Source organism: Saccopteryx leptura, chromosome 3 (assembly GCF_036850995.1).
Source record: "Saccopteryx leptura isolate mSacLep1 chromosome 3, mSacLep1_pri_phased_curated, whole genome shotgun sequence".
NCBI classification, from domain to species: Eukaryota; Metazoa; Chordata; class Mammalia; order Chiroptera; family Emballonuridae; genus Saccopteryx; species Saccopteryx leptura.
The window spans coordinates 240,572,028-240,595,711 of record NC_089505.1 but is presented as its reverse complement, the minus strand read 5'-3'; the positions used below and the strand labels follow the sequence as shown (position 1 = coordinate 240,595,711).

At 39.2% G+C, this 23,684-nt stretch overlaps 1 protein-coding gene across 1 annotated transcript; it reads left to right on the top strand.

The window, feature by feature from the left end:
- Positions 1–13,753: 13,753 nt before the first annotated feature.
- On the top strand, positions 13,754–18,911 carry LOC136398453 (T-cell surface glycoprotein CD1b-2-like). Its single transcript, XM_066372705.1, has 7 exons — positions 13,754–13,793; positions 14,247–14,288; positions 14,583–14,849; positions 16,346–16,624; positions 16,841–17,119; positions 17,782–17,875; positions 18,828–18,911. The coding sequence occupies exons 1-7, from the start codon at positions 13,754–13,756 to the stop codon at positions 18,847–18,849; spliced, it is 1,023 nt and encodes a 340-aa protein (XP_066228802.1). The 3' UTR covers positions 18,850–18,911.
- Positions 18,912–23,684: the final 4,773 nt, after the last annotated feature.

Here is a 23,684-nt window from a genome sequence, read left to right as displayed (position 1 = left end):
TTTTTCTTCACAGCCTCTCCAACAATTGTTATTCCCTGCCTTGTATATAATAGTCAATCTAATAGGTGTGAGGTGGTACCTCATTGTAGTTTTGACTTGCATTTCTCTTGTAGCTAGTGAAGTTGAGCATCTTTTCATGTATCTGTTGGCCATTTATATGTCTTCTTGAGAAAAGTGTCTTTTCAAGTGTTCTACTCATTATTTAAACTGGACTTTTTTTTTCTTGTTGTGCTGTTGATTTGTTGAGTTTTCATATATTTGGATATTTGCCCCTTTTTGGAGATTATGTTTGTGCATATCTTCTAATTTTTTGCTGGTTGTGTGTTTGTTCTTCAGATGGTTTGTTTTGTTTTTGGTTTTGCTGTGCAGAAACGTTTCAGTTCGATATAGTCCATTCGTCTATAAAAATAAATTTATATTAATACTTATTGCATTTTTCTGGTTAATGTTTGGTTTTATTTAGATCAGTAGTTTTATAATAATGTTGTAAGGCATATTCGTTGAATTTTTAAGTATTTCAAATAGAGTTATTTGGTCCTCACAGAGGATGATAATTTCCCTGAACAAAAAGTTTTAAGATTATTTCATTACCTTAGAATTCTGACATTTTCCCCCACAGCATTGTACACGACATGTATGAAACAAGTGTCTTAGAGTCAGAAACAATGGATGACACTGAGTGAAAACTTTTTTCAGTAACTTGGAGCACTATTCTGTAAGTCCTTTATATTATAAGTGTAAAGGTTGTGGATTGGCATTTTTTGTTTTGTTTTTTCTTAAAAAAATTCTCTCTGAGCCTGACCAGGCAGTTGCGCAGTGGATAGAACATTGCACTGGGATATGAAAGACCAAGTTTTGAAAACCCGAGGTCACCAGCTTGAGTCCTGGCTCACCTGGTTTGAGCAAGGCTCACTAGCTTGAGCCCAAGGTCACTGGTTTGAGCAAGGGGTCACTCGGTATGCTGTAGTCCCCCAGTCAAGACATATATGAGAAAACAATCAATGAACAAATGAGGTGCCACAATGAAGAATTTATTCTTCTCAACTCTCTCACTTCTTGTCTGTCTGTCCCCATCTGTCCTTCTCTCTGTCTCTGTCACCAAAAAAAAAAAAAAAATAGAAAGAAAGAAAGAAAAAGAGAAATTCTCTCTGAAATCTTACAGGCAGACAAAAGCAAGAAGAAAATCTGATATAAATTTTGAAACCAAGTGGGCTCTGATTAAATGTTAGTTGAATGTGTTTATGAAAACCAAAGGGGTAGTATTTAAACTGCCTGAAGTTGGCCAAAGCAAATACCAATGTAAAGAACAAAAGTAAAGACTCAACACAGTTTTTATTTCTCCCATGAACACTCCAGTCCCTGGAGTTCTTCTTATAAAATTCTTTTCTAATTAGACACACTGAGGGGACTCCAGTGCTTTCGGTATATAAACCGTGAAGAGAAGGCTGCATGACTGCTCCTCATACCCAGGGGACCTGGAGACACACTCAACTCATTTAGGGTAGAGTGGGAGCCCAAGGGCTGTGCATCCCCTATAGCCCACTTATACAACATGCATGAAAATCTGTCTACTGACCAGCTCACCTCTTCTGGGTCAAGAGTACTCATGGATCGTTAACAGTGACAATTGGTCTGACTGGAAAAACTGAGCAAAAGTGTATTTTCCTCAGATTACCTGATCATCTGTATTGCCACTGCTGCTCCTTTTTCATTGTGGATTATAGAGATTTGCCTATGAATTATACAGCTACATTCAAAGTTGCAACGTCCCACACGATGAGTCTGTTCCAGGGTCTTGAGCGGGAAATGGTACAAAATTGAATGAAAGATGAAGACTTAAAGACACTCACAGGATGGGTTCGGGAGGATGCCACAGCTCATGGCCAATAGTCATTACTGTCCAAGCCACCCAAACATGGACACCCCCAGGAAGACATCTGTCTTTATTCCTGGGTAAGGTGAGCCATTAACAATTTAATCACATTTCTAAGGCAACAAAAGAAAATCACCAGGTGTAGAAAAACCCCTACCATTTTAAACAAAGAAGTAACTAGCTTCCAATCCTTCCAGGGAACATGGGCAGGCAGGATGAGCAGAGAAGCACAACCCTTTGTTAACTTAATTAGGCAGGTGAGGTAAGGGGTTGGGCCCAACACCTCAGTCCCCTAGATCCAGACTGCAAAATACCCTGTTTATTTTTCAGTCCCCAAAACAAAGTGCCTATTGTCTTATGATAATGATTTTAGTAAGAGAAGGATATAAAGACAGAGGGTAGTCTGAGGGGACAGGGAGAACAGACAAGGCAATGAGAGGGGTGGCAGTAGACTCCAGAGAAAAAGTACTGGGTTAGTAGAAAAATGCAAAGACTAAGAAGACAGAGGAAGAAGTCTGGGAACCTGATCAAAGGAGGAAAAGACCACAGAAAGATCAGGAGTGGGGACACTGTTGAAAGGCCATGGGGAACTACTGAGCACCTTCTGTAACTTCTTTCTATAAAAATGGATATTGAGAATCCAAGTGTGGGTTTGAGTACTCCAAGGCCAAGAGGTACTACATTTTCCAGCCAGACCACATACTGCAGACATTGTTATAAAGCCACGACTCCTTTTATACATGTTGGTGCAATGGAGATTTTAAGAGACAGATAAAAGCAATAAGAAAATCTGGAAGCCAGACAGGGAAGAGACGGAGGGGAAATGAGAGACCCTGTGGGAGGCTCCTGGCTGAGGGAGGCAGTCAGGTTCCTCTGACACCAAGTGAGCAGAGGGGGGTGTTGGTTTGTTTTTGTGGCAAGGGAAGTTATGGAAAAGTTCAAAAGGGTTTGGAGGGGAAGTTGATATATGAGGATAACTTGTCCTTCTCAGGCAGTCTTTACCAAACAGAGCTCCAATGCTGCTGCTTCTGCCCCTGCTCTTCAAGGGAATTATTTGCCATGGGCCAAGTACAGCGGGTGAGAAGAACCCAGGTGGAAAGATACTTGTGGTTGGACAAAGAATAGTGTATAAAAGTTCTGGAGAGTATCTGGAGGCAAGAAGTAATGCTTCTTCTGGGCACCCTTGGAATCTGCATTCCAGGCGAGTGCCAGGCACCATCTTGACTCCAGTCATTTTTTTTCTTATTTTGGGGGATAAGAAGCTTTATCAAGGGAAGGGGATATGGGAATATGTGAAAATTTATAAGTATTATCATTTTTCTTTTCCTACATTGGCCCCTCATCTTCCCTCCTTTCATCTTCTCTCATTGTCACTTCTCTGTCTTTCAGCTATGCAAGTATCAGCACACGGAGGGCTGAGGCTGGCTGGGCGAGCTGCAGACTCATTGCTGGGACAGTGTTTCAAGCACTATCTACTTTCTGTGGCCCTGGTCTCAGGGTAATTTTAGCAAGGAAGAATTGAAGAGCTTTCAAGTGTAACTTGTACATGCATAGCTTCCCCCAAGAAGTGCAGGCATTTTCCAGTCAGTTTTAGTTTGAATGTGAGTTTGCTTTTCAAGGTTGATATTTGCCTGAAAGTTCCGACCAGGGAAGATGATGTATGGACTCTGACCATTATTCAATCTTCCTGACCCTGTGTTCTGGCTTACTCTTTCTTCTTTGCTTCACCTTTTACCACTATTCCCACTCTATCCCTTCCCCACTAAATAGAAAGAACAACTTACATGTATATATCTTCACATTCTTGATTATATCCTTATATTCTGGCTCCTTGGAATAGTAGTTGCCTATGTTCTTTCTCCCATTCTTGATCTCAGACTCAGCCTTTCCCAACTTAAACCTGCCCTCCTTTCTCTCTCATATAAGTGTTCACCTGACCTAGGCAATACCCAACCAGTCTCAAGGAGCTCTTCTTGACTAGTCTGTTGTCTTTCTAACAGTATTCCCATGTACGCTTTCTAAATTATTTCAATATTTCTTTATTATTTTCACATTTTCATCCCCCAGATTACTGCTTGCTTTTTCTTCCAAAATATAGTCTTCCATGTGATTCACCAGAATATGTTTCTTCCCTTGAATCCCTTACTTTCTAGATTGTTGATGTTTCTACAATTTCTTCCACATTGCTCTCTCTTTCTTGTCCATCCCAGATCCCTTTATGAACCAGATATCAGGCAGCTTTAGAATGCATTCCAGGAAGGCCCCAGAGAGCTTTTTAAATGTGGCAGATCAGATTTTTTGAGTTTCCAAGGAAATTCCTGGAAGCCATCTTCAGGAGTTGGGAGTCAGGCTCAGAATGTCTGTAATGTGCTTAATCACTACCGCGTTTTTAAAGAAGTTGTACAGGGCCTTCTCAGTGACATTCTTAGGCCCTCAATTCCTGTCAGACCTCCTGCATGAAGGAAAGTCAGACCTGGAACAACAAAGTGAGCATAACCTCCTTTCCCCTCACAGCCTCAGTGCTTAACTCTTGTATTTGAGTTTATTCTCTTTATCATCCCTTTGAGACACAGAATAAGAGGCTTGAAGGTGAGTGTGGGTTCAGGGGTTCTGAGGTACCTGAGTCACAAACTTTGGCTTAAGATGCCAAAACTCCATTTCTTCTCATCTTTTTCCAGTGAAGCCACAGACTTGGGTGATCAAAGGCTCCAGTCCTGGTCCTGGCCGTCTGCTGCTGGTGTGCCACATCTCTGGCTTTCATCTGAAACCTGTGTGGTGATGTGGATGCGGGTCAACAGGAGCAGTGGGACACTCACTGATGTAAAATCCTGCCCAAAGTTGATGAAACATGGTATCTTCAAGTAACTCTGGATGTGGCAGCTGGACAGGTTTCTGGCCTGACCTACCAAGTGAAACACAGCAGCCTGAGAGAACATGTTATAATCATTCACTGAGGTGAGAAAGAACAAGGACCTCATTGGGAAATGATAGTCTTCCCATAGTTCCAGGGCTAATGAATGAGCAGCTGGAGAATGGATAGGGCTGCTATGCACAAGAGGATAAAAGTGAGAGCATATGAATCATAAAGAACAGTAAACCCTGGCCAGTTGACTCAGCGGTAGAGCGTCGGCCTAGCGTGCGGAGGACCCGGGTTCGATTCCCAGGCAGGGCACACAGGAGAAGCGCCCATTTGCTTCTCCACCCCTCCGCCGTGCTTTCCTCTCTGTCTCTCTCTTCCTCTCCTGCAGCCAAGGCTCCATTGGAGCAAAGATGGCCCGGGCGCTGGGGATGGCTCTGTGGCCTCTGCCTCAGGCGCTAGAGTGGCTCTGGTTGCAACATGGCGATGCCCAGGATGGGCAGAGCATCGCCCCCTGGTGGGCAGAGCATCGCCCCCTGGTGGGCAGAGTGTCGCCCCATGGTGGGTGTGCCGGGTGGATCCCGGTCGGGTGCATGCGGGAGTCTGTCTGACTGTCTCTCCCTGTTTCCAGCTTCAGAAAAATGAAAAATGAAAAAAGAAAAAAGAAAAAAAAAAAAGAAAAAAGAACAGTAAAGATTCATAGCAGTTACATTTTAAGAAAACAGAGAAAGAGGATTAGAGGTACTAAGGAAAATAAAAGAAGGAGCTAATGATTTAATAAAATTGAGAGAAAGGGATGGGGATCAAACACATTGACTAGAAAGAATTAAAATGAGAACTCTAGAAAATACAGAAGAGAACTCTTGTAAGGTCCCAACTCTGTGAAATGAGAAGCATTAACTGAGGTAAGAAAGAGTGTATTTCATAGATTGACATTATTTAGTCCCCAATCAGAAGGTCATCCTTTCTCATTGATATTTATCTGTTTGGCAGTGACAGTTACCCTGGTTACACTGGACATTGCAAACTTATGGTTTAAACCGCACAGGTGAGACTCCTCTTGTTTTGTTTCTTCAAACTCTTATCCACTTACTCTTTTTCCCCTCTATTGTTTTTCATTTTCTCTGATTTCCTATCTTTGAAATCAAAATCCTCTTCTTCGCCCTTAGCTCAGATCAGAATGTCTGCTCTCCCCTTTCCCTGAACCCTGGCTCTCTCATTGAAGGAACACCCAGGAATGCGGGAGATCAGGAAACCACCTCTGCTTGGCACAGAAATCATGGGCCAAAAACAAATTGTTGAAGAAATGGTAAATGAGCCTGATCCAACTCTGCTGATACATGTTTAACCTTATCCATAAAAATCTGGTCTGCTTCCTCTTGAACATGGTTTATACCAGTAAACAAAGCATGATTTTGTTAAAATAGTTTGTTCTGACAGAGATTCTGATCCATTTGGAAACCTCTTCCCCCCACCCCAAATCTTTGACAATCTTTTTTCTGAGGCCACCTGTTTGTTGATCCTTCAAACTCTATTTTACATTCCTATTTCTGAATTTTCCCTGGAAGTTTCCCTGAATGACTCAATTGAATCACAGAACAAGCCCTGGCTGGTTGGCTCGGTGGTGGAGCATCGACCTGGCGTGCAGGAGTCCCGGGTTCAACTCCTGGCCAGGGCACACAGGAGAAGCGCCCATCTGCTTCTCCACCCCCCCCCTCCTTCCTCTTTGTCTCTCTCTTCCCCTCCCGCAGCCAAGGCTCCATTGGAGCAAATTTGGCCCAGGCGCTAAGGATGGCTCTATGGCCTCTGCCTCAGATGCTAGAATGGCTTTGGATGCAACAGAGCAGCACCCCAAATGGGCAGAGCATCGCCCCCTGGTGGGCGTGCGGTCGGGTGCATGTGGGAGTCTGTCTGACTGCCTCCCGTTTCCAAATTCAGAAAAATACAAAAAAAAAAAAAAGAAAGAAAGAAAAAAAAGAAATCACAGAACAAGTACCAGATGATCTCACTTTTATGTGGATTCTAATGAACAAAGTAAATTAATGAACAAAATAGAAGCAACTCATAGATACAAAGAACAGGTTCATAGCTGTCAGAGAGGAGAAGTTTGGGGGGCTGGTTAAAAAAAATGAAGAAATAAGCAGAGAAAATCCCACAAAGACACAGAAAACAGTAAGGTGATTACCAGAATAGATGGAAAGGAGGGTAGTGGAAGCAGTAAAAGGGTCAGGGGGAAATAAATGTGATGAAAAGAGATCTGACACACAATAAAATATACAGATGATGTATTATTGAATTGTACACTTGATACTTATATAATTTTAATCAATGTCACTCCAATAAATTTAATTTTAAAAAATTCTGTAGGGGAAAAGTGGAAATCTATTTTGAATTTCCAAGATTTGACTGATCTTCCTAAGTGCATTAATATCTTCATACTCTGAACAATCATTATTTAAGTACTTACTCTATTTATTTTGTCTGCATTTTTTGAAAACAGAATTTAGGTATTGTATTTGTGGCCATGACCAAAAGCCTAGCCTGAATTCAGGGCCTGCTTGATGAGTAAGTGACTTGTGCGGTTGTTGCCATCTGTAAGTTTTTAATAATCTTTGAACAAGGGATATTGCATTTTTATTTTGTACTGATCCCACAACTTATATAGCTGGTTCTGCCTGAATGTGATATTTCTCATACATGCTGATTTATGAGATTTAATTTGGGATGGTGAGCACACATTTCAAAATACAGAGAACGTATTATAGAATTGTATATGTAAAACCTATATAACTTTATTAACCAATGTTATCCTAATAAATAAAATAGAATTTAAAAAAATAAACAATTGTCTTGTTATCATATTTTATGTTTTTCTTTACATTTCTAGTATTTACAAACATCTTGTATTTCTATTATATTTCTTTCGCAAAAATCGTCTGTGGATGTTGAGGCATTTTATCTGCTGTCTTTTTATTTATTTATTTATTTTGTGACAGAGACAGAGATAGGGACAGAAATGACAGGCAGACAGGAAGGGAGAGAGATGAGAAACATCAATTCTTTTTTTTTTTTAATTTAATTTTATTTATTCATTTTTAGAGAGGAGAGAGGGAGAGAGAGAGAGAGAGAGGAGAGAGAGAAGGAGGGAGGAGCTGGAAGCATCAACTCCCATATGTGCCTTGACCAGGCAAACCCAAGGTTTTGAACCGGCGACCTCAGCATTTCCAGGTCAACGCTTTATCCACTGCGCCACCACAGGTCAGGCGAGAGAAACATTAATTCTTATTTGCAGCGCCTTACTTGTTCATTGATTGTTTTCTCATATTTGCCTTGTTCAGCAGCTACAGCAGTCTTTCACAAGCCAGTAACCTTGGGCTCAAGCCAGCAACCTTTGAGCTCAAGCCAGCGACCATGGGTTCATGGCTATGATTCCATGCTCAAGGCAGTGACCCCGAGCTCAAGTTCGTGAGTCTGTGCTCAAGCCAGCAAGCCTGTGCTCTAGCCAGCGACCTCTGGGTTTTGAACCTGTGTCCTTGGCATCCCAGTCCAACACGTTATCCACTGTGCCGCTGCCTGGTCAGGCTCTGTTGTATTTTTGAAGGACTTCTTTAAGGTTTCTTTTCACAGTGAATCCTTTCATTGTTTTCTAGAATATTAATAAAAGTATTCATCTTTTAAAATAAATATTTTTAAAATGTTTTCAACATTTTTGAGATAAAGAAAAGGCTGTTATATGCTCTTCCACTGTGACTAAATCAAGTTTGCCTTTATAAATCATAATTTTATGAAATTCTGAGAAAAACTATTTTATATTGTTTTCAATGTGGTCAATAAGCTATGATTTGATGTAAATTAAACCATATTTATCTTCCTTTTTTCCTGCCTCCCCAGGGAATTAAGTAATATGAATTTTTTTTCTTTTTTTATTTTTTCACAGAGACAGAAAGAGAGATAGACAGGGACAGGCAGACAGGAACGGAGAGAGATGAGAAGCATCAACCATCAGCTTTTCATTGTGACACCTTAGTTATTCATTGATTGCTTTCTCATATGTGCCTTGACTGCGGGCCTTCAGCAGACCGAGTAATCCCTTGCTCCTGCCCGCAACCTTGAGTCCAAGCTGGTGAGCCTTTGCTCAAACCAGATGAGCCCGTGTTAACCTGGCAACCTCGGGGTCTCGAACCTGGGTCCTCCGCATCCTAGTCCGATGCTCTGTCCACTGTGCCACCACCTGGTCCGGCAAGTAATATGAAATTTAATTCTTTGATTATTAACTTCTTTCTATAACATTAATCAAATACATTAAATTTTACACATTTATTTTAACAATTATTTAGGGTTAAATATATGTTTTTAAATATATTTTTAAAATTACATTTATTGAGGTGATATTGGTTAATTACATTTTATAAGTTTCAAGTATACAATTCTATAATAAATCATTGGTATATTAGCTTTGTGTGCCCATGACCTGAAGTCAAGTCTTTTTCCATCACCATATATTTGATCCCCTTTACCCTCTTCACCTCCCCTTATTCCCGTTCTCTTCTGATAACCAGTCTACTATTGTCTATGACTATGTGTTTGTCTGTTTTGTTTGTTTCTTGCTCTCTGTTTTCTATTCTACAGATTTTTGAGGAAACTCTATACTGTTTCCATAGTGACTGTACCAATTTACATTTTTATCAGCAGAGGATGATGCTTTTTTCTTTACATCCTCTCTAACACTTGTTATTTCTTATCTTGTTGATAAGCGCCCTTCTAAACAGGTGTGAGGTGGTAGCTCTGTGGTTTGATTTGCATTTCTCTTGTAGCTAGTGAATTTGAACATCTTTTCATATACTTGTTGGCCATTTGTATGTCTTCTTGAGAAAAAAGTCTTTTCAGGTTTTCCACTCATTTTTTAAATTGAACATTTGTTTCCTGTTGTGTTGTTAAGTTATTGAGTTTTTTATATCTTTGGATATTAGCCCCTAATTGAAGAGTATGTTTGCACATATCTTCTATTTTTTTGTTGGTTGTGTTTTTGCTCTGTAGATATATATATATATATATATATATATATATATATATATTATATAGCTATGCAGAATCTTTTCACTTGATGTAATACATTCATTTATAAAAATAAATTTATATTAGTAGTCACTGCATTATTCATGTTAATATGTTATTTCATTTAGATCATTAGTTTCATAAGCAAGTTATGAAGCATATTCTTTGAGTTTCTGAATATTGAAATATAGACTTATTTGGCCACATCACAAAAGAATGATAATTTCCCTGAGCAAAAAATTTTAGGGTTATATCATTACCTAAGAATTCTGACATATTCTGCAAATCTTAAAAATTAAAGTGTTTTGGAGTTGAAAACAATGAACAAGACTGAGTGTAAACTTTTCTCAATAACTTGGAGCAAAATTCTGTGCGTCCTTTATGTTATAAATGTAGAGGTTTTAGATAAGGATTTTTTTTACATTGTTTTGTTTTTAGTTTTTGCTTTATTTTCTCTTAGGGACTTGTTTATAAAATTTTAGGTTCTGACATATCTGTCAGCACCAGGTGTTTTCTGACTAAATGTCAGTTGAATGTGTCTATGAAAACCATAGTGATAGCAGTTAAACTGCCTGCAGGTTGCACAGCAAAACATTAATAAAAAAAAAGTAAAGACTCAGCACATTAACTAATTCTCCTCTGAACACTCGCATCCCTGGAGTCACTTCCTGTCTCTAATAAAACTCTTCTCTAATTAGACACTGAGGGGACTCCAGTGCTCCCAGTACATGGACTGTGAGGGGAAGGCTGCATGACTGCTCCTCATACCCAGGGGACCTAGAGACACTCAACTCATTTAGGGTAGAGTGGGAGCCCAAGGCCCTGTGCATCCCTTATAGACCCACTCATACAACATGAATGAAATTTCATCTACTTATCTGCGTACCACTTTTAGATCAAGCATACTCATGGTTCTTTAACAGTGATAGTTGGCCTGACTGGAGAAACTGAGCAAAAGTATTTTTTCTCAAACACCTGATAATCTATATTGCCACTTCTGCTCCTTCCTCACTGTGGATTATGGAGATGTCCTTGTGGATTACACAGCTACATTCAACATGCCTTATTGTCTTCTGATAAAGATTTTATGAAGATCAGGATTAAAAGACAGAGGGTAGTGAGAAAACAGGGAGAACAGGTGAGAAAACGAGAAGAGAGGCAATTGACTCCAGAGGATAAAATTGTGGATAAGTAGAGAAATACAGAGAAGACCAAGAAGAGAGAAAAAGAAGGCTATAAAGGTGATTAGATGACGAGACTACAGAGATATCAGGAGTGGGGACACTGCTGAAAAGGCCATGGGGCACTACTGAGGACCTTCTGTTACTTCTTTTTATAGAAAAAAAGTTGAGTATTCAAGTGTGGGCTTGAGTTCTCCAAGGCTAAGAAGTACTACATTTTTTAGTTAGACCACAACTACACACTTTGTTAAAAAACCAGGACCCCTTTTATATATGTAGGTGCAATGGGGAGGTCAGGAGGCAGACAAGAGACAAAAGCAAATCTAGAATCCTAATAGTGGAAGAGTCGGAGGGGAAATGAGAGACCCTGTGGGAGGCTTGTGGCTGAGGGAAACCGTTGTGCTTCTCTGACAGGGAAGTGAGCAGAAGGAGATGTCGGTTTGTGGCAAAGTAAGTGTCAGAAGACTTCAAAAGGATTTAGAGGGGAAGCTGATATCTGAGTCTGTAAGCACTTGTCCTGCTGAAGCATTCTTACCTAACAGAGCTCCAATGGTGCTGCTTTTGTCGCTACTCTTCAAGGGAATTCTCTGCCATGGGCCAAGCACAGTAGGAAGGAAAACCCAAGTGGAAAGATACCTGTGCTTGGGCAGGGGTAGAAAAAAATACTAGAGAAGATCTGGGACTAATTTCCAGAAACAGGGACTAATGCTCCTACTGGGAGCTTTTGGAATCTGCATGCTAGGCGAGTGCCAAGCACCAATCTTGATCCCAGTCTGTTTCTGATTTGAGAATAAGAAGCTGCATCAGGGGAAGATGATATGAGACTATGTGCAAACTTTGTAACTAATCCCATTTTTCTTTTCCTGTGTCTCCCCTTCTTTCACCCTCTCTCAATGGTCACTTCTCTCTCTCTTTCAGGTACCCAAAATCTAGCACCCTATCATCTAGCAGATGTAGAGCCACCCCTCCTATCACACGCTCCAGATCTCATTTTTCCCAACCAGAGCTGGCAGCACACCAAGGGCTCAGGCTCACTGGGCAACATTCAGATTCGTTAGGACACTGTTAAGCAACATTCACTTTCTGTTGCCCTGGTCCCGAAGTAATTTTAGGAAGGAGGAGATGAAGAATGTAGCATCCACCGGGTCAAGAACAAACGTCAGAGACTTTCAGGAGTATAGATGTAACTTTATTGGCCAGTTTTACCTGCGCAGGGGCAAATTCCCGAGGTGTCCAGAGACACCGTGCTCACAAGGAGCTACAGATGGGAATCGCACCTAGCGCTCACAGCTAAATCTTTTTATAAGCTAAGCAAGCAAGCCTCATACAGAAGCAGATGTGGCGGTAACCTATTTGCTAAGGGGGCTGCACATAGCATAGCAACAGGGGTTGGGGTCTAGCTCATCGGCGAATTCCAAACCTAAACTTCTGATAAGGGTCTTTTAACCAATAGAATGCAAACGTTTGTCTCTTTTTCCTTTTTTTTTTCTTCCCTCTCAGCTTCCCAGAGTCTCTATCTGTCTCTGCTTCTTGAGCGACCTTGGGCATGTTACTCCTAACAGAACAGGAGCAGGACCTGCCTGTAACCCTTAAGTTCCCTGTTCCATTAGTGCCTTGCTTATTTTCTGATCTTCTCTTGGTCCTTACAAAGAACATGTAGGTGTTTTGCAGTTGTACATGCATAGATTTCCCTTGGAAGTGCAGGCATTTTCTCGTCAGTTTCAGTTAGATGTGAGATTTTTTTTCCAACCTGGTATATGCCTGAAAACACTGAACAGAGAAGGAGATACATGGGCTCTGACCACTATTCAATCTTCCTGACCTTGTGTTTGGTCTCACTTGGCTCATTACTTCTTTCCTTCATTTTTTACCACTATTCCCACTGCACTTCCAACCCCACATAAAAAGAAGAACCTACATGTACATATCTCTTCACATTCTTAAATATATCCTCATATTCATGCTTCTTGGAATAGCTGTCACCTTCGGATGTACGTTCCCTCATCCTTGATCTCAGACTCAGCTTTTCTCAACCCAAATCTGCCCTTCTTCCTTGTGACTTAACCAGGACTTAATCACTCCTGAGTGAGCTCTTCTTGACTGGTTTGATATTCTTCTAACAGCCTCTCCATCTAGCCCATTCAAATTAATTATTTCAACATTCTTTTATTATTTTCACATTTTTATCCCCAGATTTCCTCCCATGTTTTCTTCCAAACTATAGTCTTCCACATACCTCACCAGAAAATGTTCCTTCCCTTTAATCCCTTTACTTTGTAGATTGTTGACTTTTCCTCACCAATGGAAAGAAGGTCATATACTGGTAACAAATGAAATTTTCCTTATCAACAACTGCTATGGCATAAGATAATTTTGCTTGAAGTATAAACTGTAGTGTTTACTTGATTTGATTTTAAGATATGCGTCTGCTGTACCATTGTATTAGCAAATGTTTTAAATGTTTTCCCTTTAGAGTCCCGACAGGTAGCACATCATCCTGATACACCAAGTTTGCAGGTTTGATCCCTGGTCAGGACACATATAATAATCAATTAATAATGCATAAATAAGAGAAACAACAAATTGATGTCTCTGTTTCTCTCTCTCTCTCCTCTCTCTCTTACCCTTCCTCTATCTAAAATCAATTAAAAAGTGTTGGAAGAACTAAAAACATGAAAAAAATTATGCTTTGCCTTTTGTAAATGGTTATCAGCACACATGCACACACAAATGTGTTGTTAGGGAGACAAGACAAAAGGATAAAATGAAAAAAAGGAGCCACTGAGAATGTGCAAGAGAAAAGAGGGCCATAAGGAGGAAGATGGAGGTTAGGTGGAGAAAACCAAAAGAATTTTTCTGGATTAAGGTAGGCAATTTTTTAACAGTGGTTTCTGATTTAAAAGATGTTACAATAAAAGATTAAAGAAGTAAAATAGCTTTTAAAACCATATGGTGGCTCTTTCAAGGTAATATAAAGAGGGCTGATGTCAGAAAAAATAGGTGGAAGCCAGGAGAATATGAAGAAAAATCTGGAAGCTAAGGGCTGGAGTGGAAATGACAGGCAGAGTGGTAGGGTCAGGTTATGGGAAGCACAACATTTCTCAGATGTTCAACGTAAATGAGGAAAAGTTTTGTCCCTTGGAAGAGGAAGTCACTATAGAGAACTGAGGAAACAACAGTTTGCTGAGTTCAGAGATCAAACACCAACTCTAAGAGGCAGAACTTCTGTCTATTTCACCAGGAGTTGAAATGCTGTTTTTGTAACTTCTGTTGCTAACAGATCTCATCCCAGGTGCTGATAACAAGATTGTACAGGAGCACGGTAAGAGTAACTCTGGCAGGAACTCTGGGTGTGGGAGGTCTGGATGAAAGCATGCTGTTCATACTCCTGAGGGTCTGGGCCAGCCCGTCTCCATCCCTCTTCTTCTATTTTAGAGGCTGAGTATGGAGCCAGAGGTCCTGACACAGGCAAAAGTTTCTGCTATTTTGTTGTTCAAACTCTATTTTTTTATATTTATTTTTTGGATCTTTCTTTTTTTTTTCTCTTCACCCCATTCCTTTCAGCTTTTCTCTCTTTTTTTTTTTTTCACATTCCCTATTCTTCCACTACCCACAGCATTCCAGGAGCCAACCTCTTTCCATGTCATCCAAATGTCATCATTTGTCCACAACACCTATGCACAAATTCAAGGCTCAGGCTGGCTGGATGATTTGCAGATTCATGGCTGGGATAGTGACTCAGGCACTGCCATTTTCCTGAAGCCTTGGTCCAAGGGAAACTTCAGTGATGCAGAGCTGACTGAGGTGGTGGAAGCATTTCGGGTCTATTTCATCAAATTCACTCCAGTACTACAAAATCGTATCAGTGAATTTGAGTTGACATGTGAGTGCAGTCCACTGATCTGGGGAGACTAATGATCTCTCTCTCTCTCTCTCTCTCTCTCTCTCTCTCTCTCTCTCTCTCTTTCAGTTCATGCAGTTGCACCCCAGGATCTTTCTCTCTCCTTCGTAGTTTATCCAACTGTGCAAATGCACATCTCTAGAACAGTCTTCCTCTTAGACTCCAACCTCCACAAGGTATTTCAGATTCTTCCTGCTTCTTGCACACTTGTCTGATAAAGAACTCCTTTTATTTGTGCATAAATTTTCTCTCTTGAACCCCAAGCAAGAGGCTCTCACTTTTCCTACTCTGTCCCTGAGTGACCCGAAGTGTGACTTTGTTTTCAATCCATCTGCTCAAGCATCCCCTCCCAACTCCCTCTCCTTAATGTAAATCTCCCATCATCCTGGAATGTGTACTTACTCCTGATTCACCACCCTGCTCCTCACATTACCACCTTTCTTCCTTCTTACCCACTGTACTTTTTCCACCACTTATGATATGTATAATTTTTCCCTGTTCTCTCCTTTGAAAGGTCTCTGAATAGCCTTGGCTGGGTTCGTCAGTAGTTTAGAGTGCTATCCTAATATGTTAAGTTTGCAGGTTCAATTCCCAGTCAAGGCATATGGAAGACTCAACAAATGGGTGCATATATGGGTGGAAAATAATTGATGTTTTTCTCTCTCTCTCTCTCTCCCCTCTATGTCTCTGAAATTAATCAATCAATAAAAATTTTTAAAAAGGCATCTCTGAATATAGTCATACACTTGACATTGAGGACATACTCTGAGAAATGTATTGATAGACAATGTTATTGTTGTGGAACTATCACAGACTACACTTAAACATACCTGGATAGGATAGCCCACCACACACCTAGGCTATATGGTATATATTTTTGCTTCAAGGCTAAAATACTATATAGCACATAACTCTACAAAAAATATGTATCATTAAATCAAACAGAAGAGTAAATTATGCTATCAAGTGATGCAGTAAACATGAGAGGTATAAGGCTATTGCTGGTATAACACAACATATTCTTTTACAACTAACTTTTTTTGTAAGTAGGAAGTATGCATTCCAAAATAATAATTAAATATATAATAAATACATATATTAGTCACATTATTTATTACCACAATCAAATACTATGTCCTGTATATACTGTACTGTTATTCTCTTATTCAGCTGGCTGCACAGTGGTTTTTTACCCCAGCATCACCACAAACACATGAGCAACGCTTTATGCTGTTAACGATATCAGTAAGCAATGGGACATTTTCATCTTCATTATAATCTATGAGATTACCCTCTTGTACATAGTTTGTTATTCACTGAAAAGTCACTAGGAAGCATGTGACATTATTAGATTGGCTCTTGGCTTTTTTCACATCTCAAACACTTCTGCTCACTCAAATCAAAAGAGTAGGTTCTCTCTCCATCTCTTTCCTCCTTGTTATTTTTTAATATGTTTTTCTATTTTTTCGTCTATCCAGATCCCTTTGAGATCCAGGCTATTGGCGGCTGTGAACTGCAATCTGGAGAGATCACTGTAAGCTTCCTGAGAGGAGCTTTGGGAGGAGTGGATTTCATGAGCTTCCAGAATGATTCATGTGTGCCTGCTGCAGAGGGCGGCAGCAGGGCACAGAAGTTCTGTGCAATTCTCTCTGAATACCAAGGTATCTCTAATATCGTACAGAAACTCCTCTTAAACACCTGTCCTCGATTTCTCTTGGGCATTCTCGATGCAGGGAAGATGGAGCTGCAGAGACAAGGTTAGTCCTGTTGTCTCTCCAAGACTTTTCTATTTCACTTTCTACCACTTCTTTAAATTCTAAGGGAGGAATTCTCTAAGAGATAAGAGCTTAATCAATAAATTATTTGGGTTCCAAAGTAGTGGGAGGCGTAACTGTCTAAACGTATGTATTTTCAGTCCCTAAGCTCTGAATTAGAGTCATAATGTGACACTGTCTTGCTCCTTTCTGCCCCAGTGAAGCCCGAGGCCTGGCTTTCCAGTGGCCCCACTCCTTTGCCTGGTCATCTGCTGCTGGTGTGCCATGTCTCAGTATTTTACCCCAAACCTGTATGGGTGATGTGGATGAGGGGTGAGCAGGAGCATCCAGAAACTTGTCAAGGTGACATCCTGCCCAATGCTGACAGGAAGTGGAATCTCCGAGTAACCCTGGACGTTGTGGCTGGGGAGGAGGCTAACCTGAATTGTCGAGTAAAGCACAGCAGCCTGGGAGGCCAGGACATCGTCCTCCACTGGGGTGAGAAAGAACTGGCCTTGGCTGGAAATGGGAGCAGATGGTCCACAAATATGGAGGAAGGGGCGAGCAAAATGGTGAGACTTAGTGGATGTGACAGAGAAACAAAGAGCAAGGGAGAAAGAAAAAGAAAGAGGAAAGAAAAACAAAATAGAGCTAAATGAACTAAAGCAAATTGTGTGGCACAAGATTTTTTTAAAGCATGCAGTACTTGACTCTTTAGTCAGGGGTGCTGACCTCTTTTTTTTCTTAGATTGTCATATTTTAAAAAATGACAACAGCCAATACAGTGATATCTGTCTGGTGTGAATGAATCAAAATTCTATCTATTTTTAATCAGCTCAGCATAAAATATATTTTTTGATGTGCCACAGAATTTTAATAATTAGTGTGTGTCATTAAATAAAAAAGGTTGAAAATCATGTACCTAAGATATAAAGGTGGTAAGAGTCACAAACCTATTAATTGGTTGAGGTGGCACAAGAAGAAGTGATAGAAGATAGATGTGGATTATTGTGTTAGAGAATCTGACAGGGGAAGTTGGATATGCCTTCAGTCAAAAGCCGGTGCGTGATGGAGCTGACTCTCAGGTGAGCAGCCAAAGGGGAGGAGACTCAGAGAATAGATTTTTCAGTGACATTTCTGTGTCTTCTTCCAATTGCCAGGACATCCTACCTCCACGATGGTGATAATTTTGGCAATAATATTACCCACCTTTATTCTTTTGATATGTCTTACATTATGGTACTTGAGGAGATGGTAAGATTTTAAAAATCATTCTTTTCTGTTCACCTCCCACTCTTTTATAGCACTTTTATTTATTTACATCACTTCAGCCTCGATCCTCCTTTCATTTATTTTTAAATTTATTGTGTTGACATGGTTCACCAAACCATACAGGTTTCACGTGTATAACTCAATATACTACCATCTGCACAATGCATCCTGCTCCCTCTCCCCAGCTCAGTCTCTTTCTGCCCTCCTCCCCTCCCTATGCCCTCCTCCCCCTCCCTCCACCTCCTTTCTCTCTGCCTATTGCCAACTTGTTGTCTATATCTGTGTCTTATCTATTTATGTTTTGGGCTAATCCCTTCACCTTCTTTGATCCAGTCCCCTCTTCCCCTGTCCCTCTGACAGCTGTCCATCTGCTCTCTGTGTCCCTGCCTCTGCACTTTCCCCTACTTACCACCTATTTTATGTAAATGTATGTTTTAATTGTGGTAAAGTATACATGACATTGAAGTTATTATCTCAGTCATTTTAAATGCATAGTTTAATAATATTTATTACACTTCCATTGTGTGTAGTTAAAACTCTAGTACTCTTTTCATCTCGAAAAACTAAACTTGCATACCCAATAAACAACATCTTGTTATTTCCTGGTCTTCTAGGCCCAGACAACCAACATAAATTTGGCTACTCTATATACCTCATGTCAGTGTGATAATTTGTTATTTTTATGACTGGATTATTTTATTTAGCATAATATACTTATGGTTCAGCTATGTTGTAGCATATGTCAGAATTTATTTTCTTTTTAAGAAAGGCTGAATAATATTCAATTGTATTTATATAACCTGTTTGTTTATGTGTTCACCTGGCAATGGATATCAGGCTTGATTCCATCTTTTGGTCATTATGAATAATTCTGGTATGAAATTGGTGTACTGATATATCTTATGTAAGATAAAACTGCTTGTGTTCTTAACAGGTCATATCAGATTATCCAGTGAGATTTCATCATGTCTCCTTTCCCATTTGGAATAAATACCCAGAAGACCAGAAGCTCAAGTTGTCAGCACAGGAGTCAATGTCATCATACTGAATAAAATAATTATCATATTTGATCAACTCAGAGTTTTCATAGGTTGTTAGATATATCATAATTTACACAATAGCAAAAAAAGAATTAAGAATGTTAAGATGGTATCAATGGTGGACTCCACCCAGATTTCATAGACGTAAGATGTGAGAAATAATATATCTTATAATAGATAAAATAAAGTACAGATGGTCCCGGACTGACATTTTTTTATTTTATAATGGTATGAAAGCAATACATATTTGGTAGAAATGGTACCTGAATTTTGATTTTTTTTTCTTAGCTACCCACATGGAGTCATGAGATCATGAGAATAAACCACCAATATTCTATTGTGTTAGATAATATATCCCATATGTAGGGTAATATGTTTTGAGAGTGTTTAAGGTACATGAAGCTTAGTTATGCTATGTAGTAGGCTACTTACATTAAATGCTTTATTTCCTTTTTTTGTAGCAAGAGAGAAGAATAGACAGGGACTGACAGACTGCAAGGGAGAGAGATGAGAAACATTAACTCGTAATTGTGGCACCTTAGTTGCTCATTGATTGATTTCTCATATGTACTTCTACTGGGGGCTCCAGCTGAGACTGTGACCCCTTACTCGAGCCAGCGACCTTAGGCTCAATCTGGTAACCTTTAGGTCAAGCCAGTGACCATGGGGTCATGTGTATGATCCCATGCTCAAGCTTATGACATGGCGCTCAAGTTAGTGAGCCTAAATTCAAGCCAGATGAACCTATGCTCAAGGCATTGACCTTGGGCTTTCAAACCTAGGTCTTCAGCATCCCAGGTTGATGCTCTATCCACTGTGCCACCACTTGGTCAGATGCATTAAATGCTTTTTTGATATACAAATTTTCAATTTACAATGGATTTTTTGACATGTTTCTACATTGTAGGGTCAAGGAGCATCTGTATACATTTTAATGTTGACATATCTTTGTCTACCTGTTTCAAAACATTTATTATGCTTCTAATAAAATAACATTTGTCAAAGTAAGCTAACTAAAATTATACTGGAATAGCTCTGTTTGCAGAGATACAGATCATTTTTAATGTAATTTCTCTGTCACTATCCAGACAACTTTCTAACCCTCAAGGCCCATTTGTGATGATTCTTCCTCCTTCCCTAGTTCTACAATGAAAGTACCTTCCCTTGTCTGGTGTCATGCAGAGATCCACTTTATTCTGTTTCCTCAACATTGCAGTGATTTTTTTTTCCTTTGTACTTGTAAGACCTTTGAGTGAAGGCTTGCTCTAGAGTCTAGATGGATCCCTGGCTTGATCATTAACTTGCATGTGTATTTGTTCAATAAAATTATCTGAGTTGATATAGCTGCCATGTTAAATGGTTTCCTCAAAATTACTTCCTTCCTCCTTTTATTCTTTACATTTGATATTCTTATTAATAATGTATTCTTATTCTACATTTTCCTCTTATTAAAATATTTCTTAAGTAGCAAATATATATGTATATATACCATGTTCTCCTTTTTTATGCCCTGAACCCCTCTGGAAAAACACCCTCATGCCTGTACTATAACTAGAGTTTACCTACAATGATTAATCAGAATAAGATCCTGCTCCTCATCCTTAGTGATAATGAATGAAAGGTAGAATGTGTGAGGGATTGGAGAGCAAAGCAATTGTTAAATAGTCAAGTCAAAATCAAGAGGGCCTTTCTTACCTTCAGGGACTTTAAGATTTATGGTGTATCAACTCATTTTGATCTTTGATTTATATTTTTTATCATTACTAATTTTTTTAAAATTTTTATGGATTGATTTTATTTATTTTTAAATTATTTTTTTATTTATTAATTTTAGAGAAGAGAGACAGAAAGAGAGAGAGAAAGAGAGAGAGAGAGAAAGAATGGGGGAGGAGCAGGAAGCATCGACTCCCATATGTGCCTTGACCAGGCAAGCCCAGGGTTTTGAACCGGTGACCTCAGCGTTCCAGGTCAACGCTTTATCCACTGTGCCACCATAGGCCAGGCTATCATTACTAATTTTTATTATTTTGCTTATTCCAGTGGTGGGATTTAGATAATTCAACAATAAGTTCTCTCCCCTAATCTTTGTTTTAAGTATTAAGAAATGAATACCAAAAGGTAGTTTATTATTTCATGCATTTAATACTTAAATAAGAACAACAAAAGAGGTACATAAAACTAGATTCTGTTATAAGAAAGAGTCTTAAAATATTAATAAAAAGTATTAAATAATACCTGACCAAAAACAAACAATAAAACTGTTAAGATATTTCCATATAGCTTTTTTTTTTTTTTGTATTTTTTCAAAGTTAGAAGCCGGAGGCAGTCTGACAGACTCCTGCATGTACCTGATTGGGATCCACCAACATGCCCACCAGAAGGCAATGCTCTGCCCATCTGAGGCATTGGTCCATTGCAATCAGAACCATTCTATTGCCTGAGGTGGAGGCCACAAGCTCTCTTCTGCACCTTGCCCAACTTTGCTCCAATAGAGCCTTGCTTGCAGGAGGGGAAAAGAGAGATAGAGAGGAAGAAAATGGGAAAGGTGGAAAAGCAGATTGGTGTTTCTCCTTTATGCCCTGACTGGGAATTGAACCTGGGACTTCCACACTCCTGGCCGATGCTCTACTGCTGAGTCAACCAGCTAGGGTCTCCATATTGCTTCTTGATTAGCATCCTCACTTGCATTGTTTTTCTCCTATGGTTGGAATAAACATTACTACAGGCACTTAGAATGCGCTGTTGCACAGATGAACACACAAAAAAAGAGTAAAGATGCAAACTTGTGATTTCCATATTGAGTGGCTGACCCGGAGCCCACATTGGATAGAACCCTGATTACAAGTGCCTTTTTAACAACCAGTTCACTGAACTCATCAAAAAATTATTTATTGGTTCTGCCAAACCAGTATAAACTGGCTGAAGCCCACCACTGGCTTATTCCAGAGTTTTCTAGAATTTCTATTTAAAAAATACAAATTCATTTGATTAAAAAAAGCAGCTGAAGAAGGATGAAAGACATTTGAATTTATTTTTTTTATAGAATTCAAAAAAGGAAGTCGGAACACATAGAACTTTTGGAGAAGTGAGGGTAGTGGAAGCTTTTCTCCCACCTGGTAATTTTAGGACAATGTTCACTTTAGGAGTTGAGATGGGAAGGAAATGGCTGAAAATACAGGTTTATCCTCTGGTCATTAAAATAGCTGATTACTTCTCCAGAATGCATTGAACTCCACCTCATCTTGTAGAGTAGTCATGTAATTTTATGCTTTAATGCACCCTCAGCTATAGTCCAAGATTATAAATAATCTCTGTTTCTTGGAGTGTGGACTATGAGTCACCACCAGCAACAGTACCTATGAGTTTGTTAGAAAAATAATTTTCAGACCCCACTCTAGACCTACTACATAAAAGATCCCAAAAAAGAAAACTAGAAAGCAGTGTTTTAACAAGCCTTTCTGATTATTCTCATATACATTTAAGTTTGAGAACTCCTGGTTTAAAGATTTCTCAGCCTTTCAGTATTGATATTTGGGGGCAGATGATTCTTTGTTATGGAGGTTTGTCTTGTGCACTGTAGAAATTTTAGGAGCATCTTTACTCACAAGATGCCAGTAACACATTTCCAATTTTAAAAATGATATATATCTTCAGACAATGTCAAATTTCCTTTAGGGGTCAAATTTGACCTCTGATTGGAGCCAGTTTAGTTGAAATATATAATTTGTTCACACTATTATGTGACCTAATTTGGTCCGATCCAGCTTAAGCTGATTGATTGCACTGGGAAACAAAATTTTTGTTGCATTCACAAAAACACTTATTCTTACCTAATTTGAGTGTGCTGATCACAAATCTGACATTAGTTTTTCTCTGTAAGCTACAGTTTTTTTTGCAATTCAAGATTTTAGTTTTTCATCTTATTGTAAAATTTTCAACATTTAGTTTAACATAATAAAGTAGAATGTCTTCTTGGGCATTATCTTGGTGAAAATATAACAATTTATATAATGCAATAAATACACGAATACACTAAAAGATATGATTGCATCAGAATTTGTTTACAATTTTGAAATAGAACATATTAAAACACTTATTTTAATAATAAAATTTGCACAAAACTTATTTAAATTCTATTCAGGCAAAAATTAGCATTTGTAGCTCTTGCGTTTGTGTACTTGTTGAGGATAATCTTGTTTGATGCTCCAGCAGTAGTTTGTTCATCACTAACAGCTCCAAGATTTTCGGGAAACTTATCAAGGTGACTGTTCAGGAAGTGAATCTTAATGCTCATGTTACATCCAATGTCGCGGAAAGCCAACAGCATCCTTTGAACCAGAAGTTTATAGTTTTCTGCTTTTTGTTGCCAAGGAAGTTCTTTGTAACTGCCACAAAAGACTGCCATGCTGCTTTCTCCTTCTTATTCATCTTCCTGGCAAATTTGAATTTGAGGTCTATCAAATACACCTGCTTTTATCTTCTAGAAAGACAAAGTAGGAAAAGCAGAAATAATATGTTGAAAGCATTCACTTTCTTTATTCAAAGCCTGAACAAAGTGCTTCATTAAGCCAAGTTTAATGTGAAGTGGGGGAAAATGATGCTGTCTCGGTTAACTACAGATTCATTCACAATATTTTGCATCCCTACTTCCAGAGCTTCACGTTTTGACCACTCCTTGTGTTTCCAGTGTTTCTCCCAAGCTCGGCTGTCCCACAAACACAGAATGCAAAGATACTTCATAAAACCTCTCT

What these genes read in the sequence shown, in the direction of transcription:
- LOC136398453 (XM_066372705.1), top strand. Translation starts at nt 13,754, where the DNA reads ATGTGCAAGAGAAAAGAGGGCCATAAGGAGGAAGATGGAG. An exon ending in CAGTGAATTTGAGTTGACAT is followed by an intron (nt 14,850 to 16,345) that starts GTGAGTGCAGTC and finishes TCGTCTATCCAG; the next exon opens with ATCCCTTTGAGATCCAGGCT. An exon ending in GATGGAGCTGCAGAGACAAG is followed by an intron (nt 16,625 to 16,840) that starts GTTAGTCCTGTT and finishes TTTCTGCCCCAG; the next exon opens with TGAAGCCCGAGGCCTGGCTT.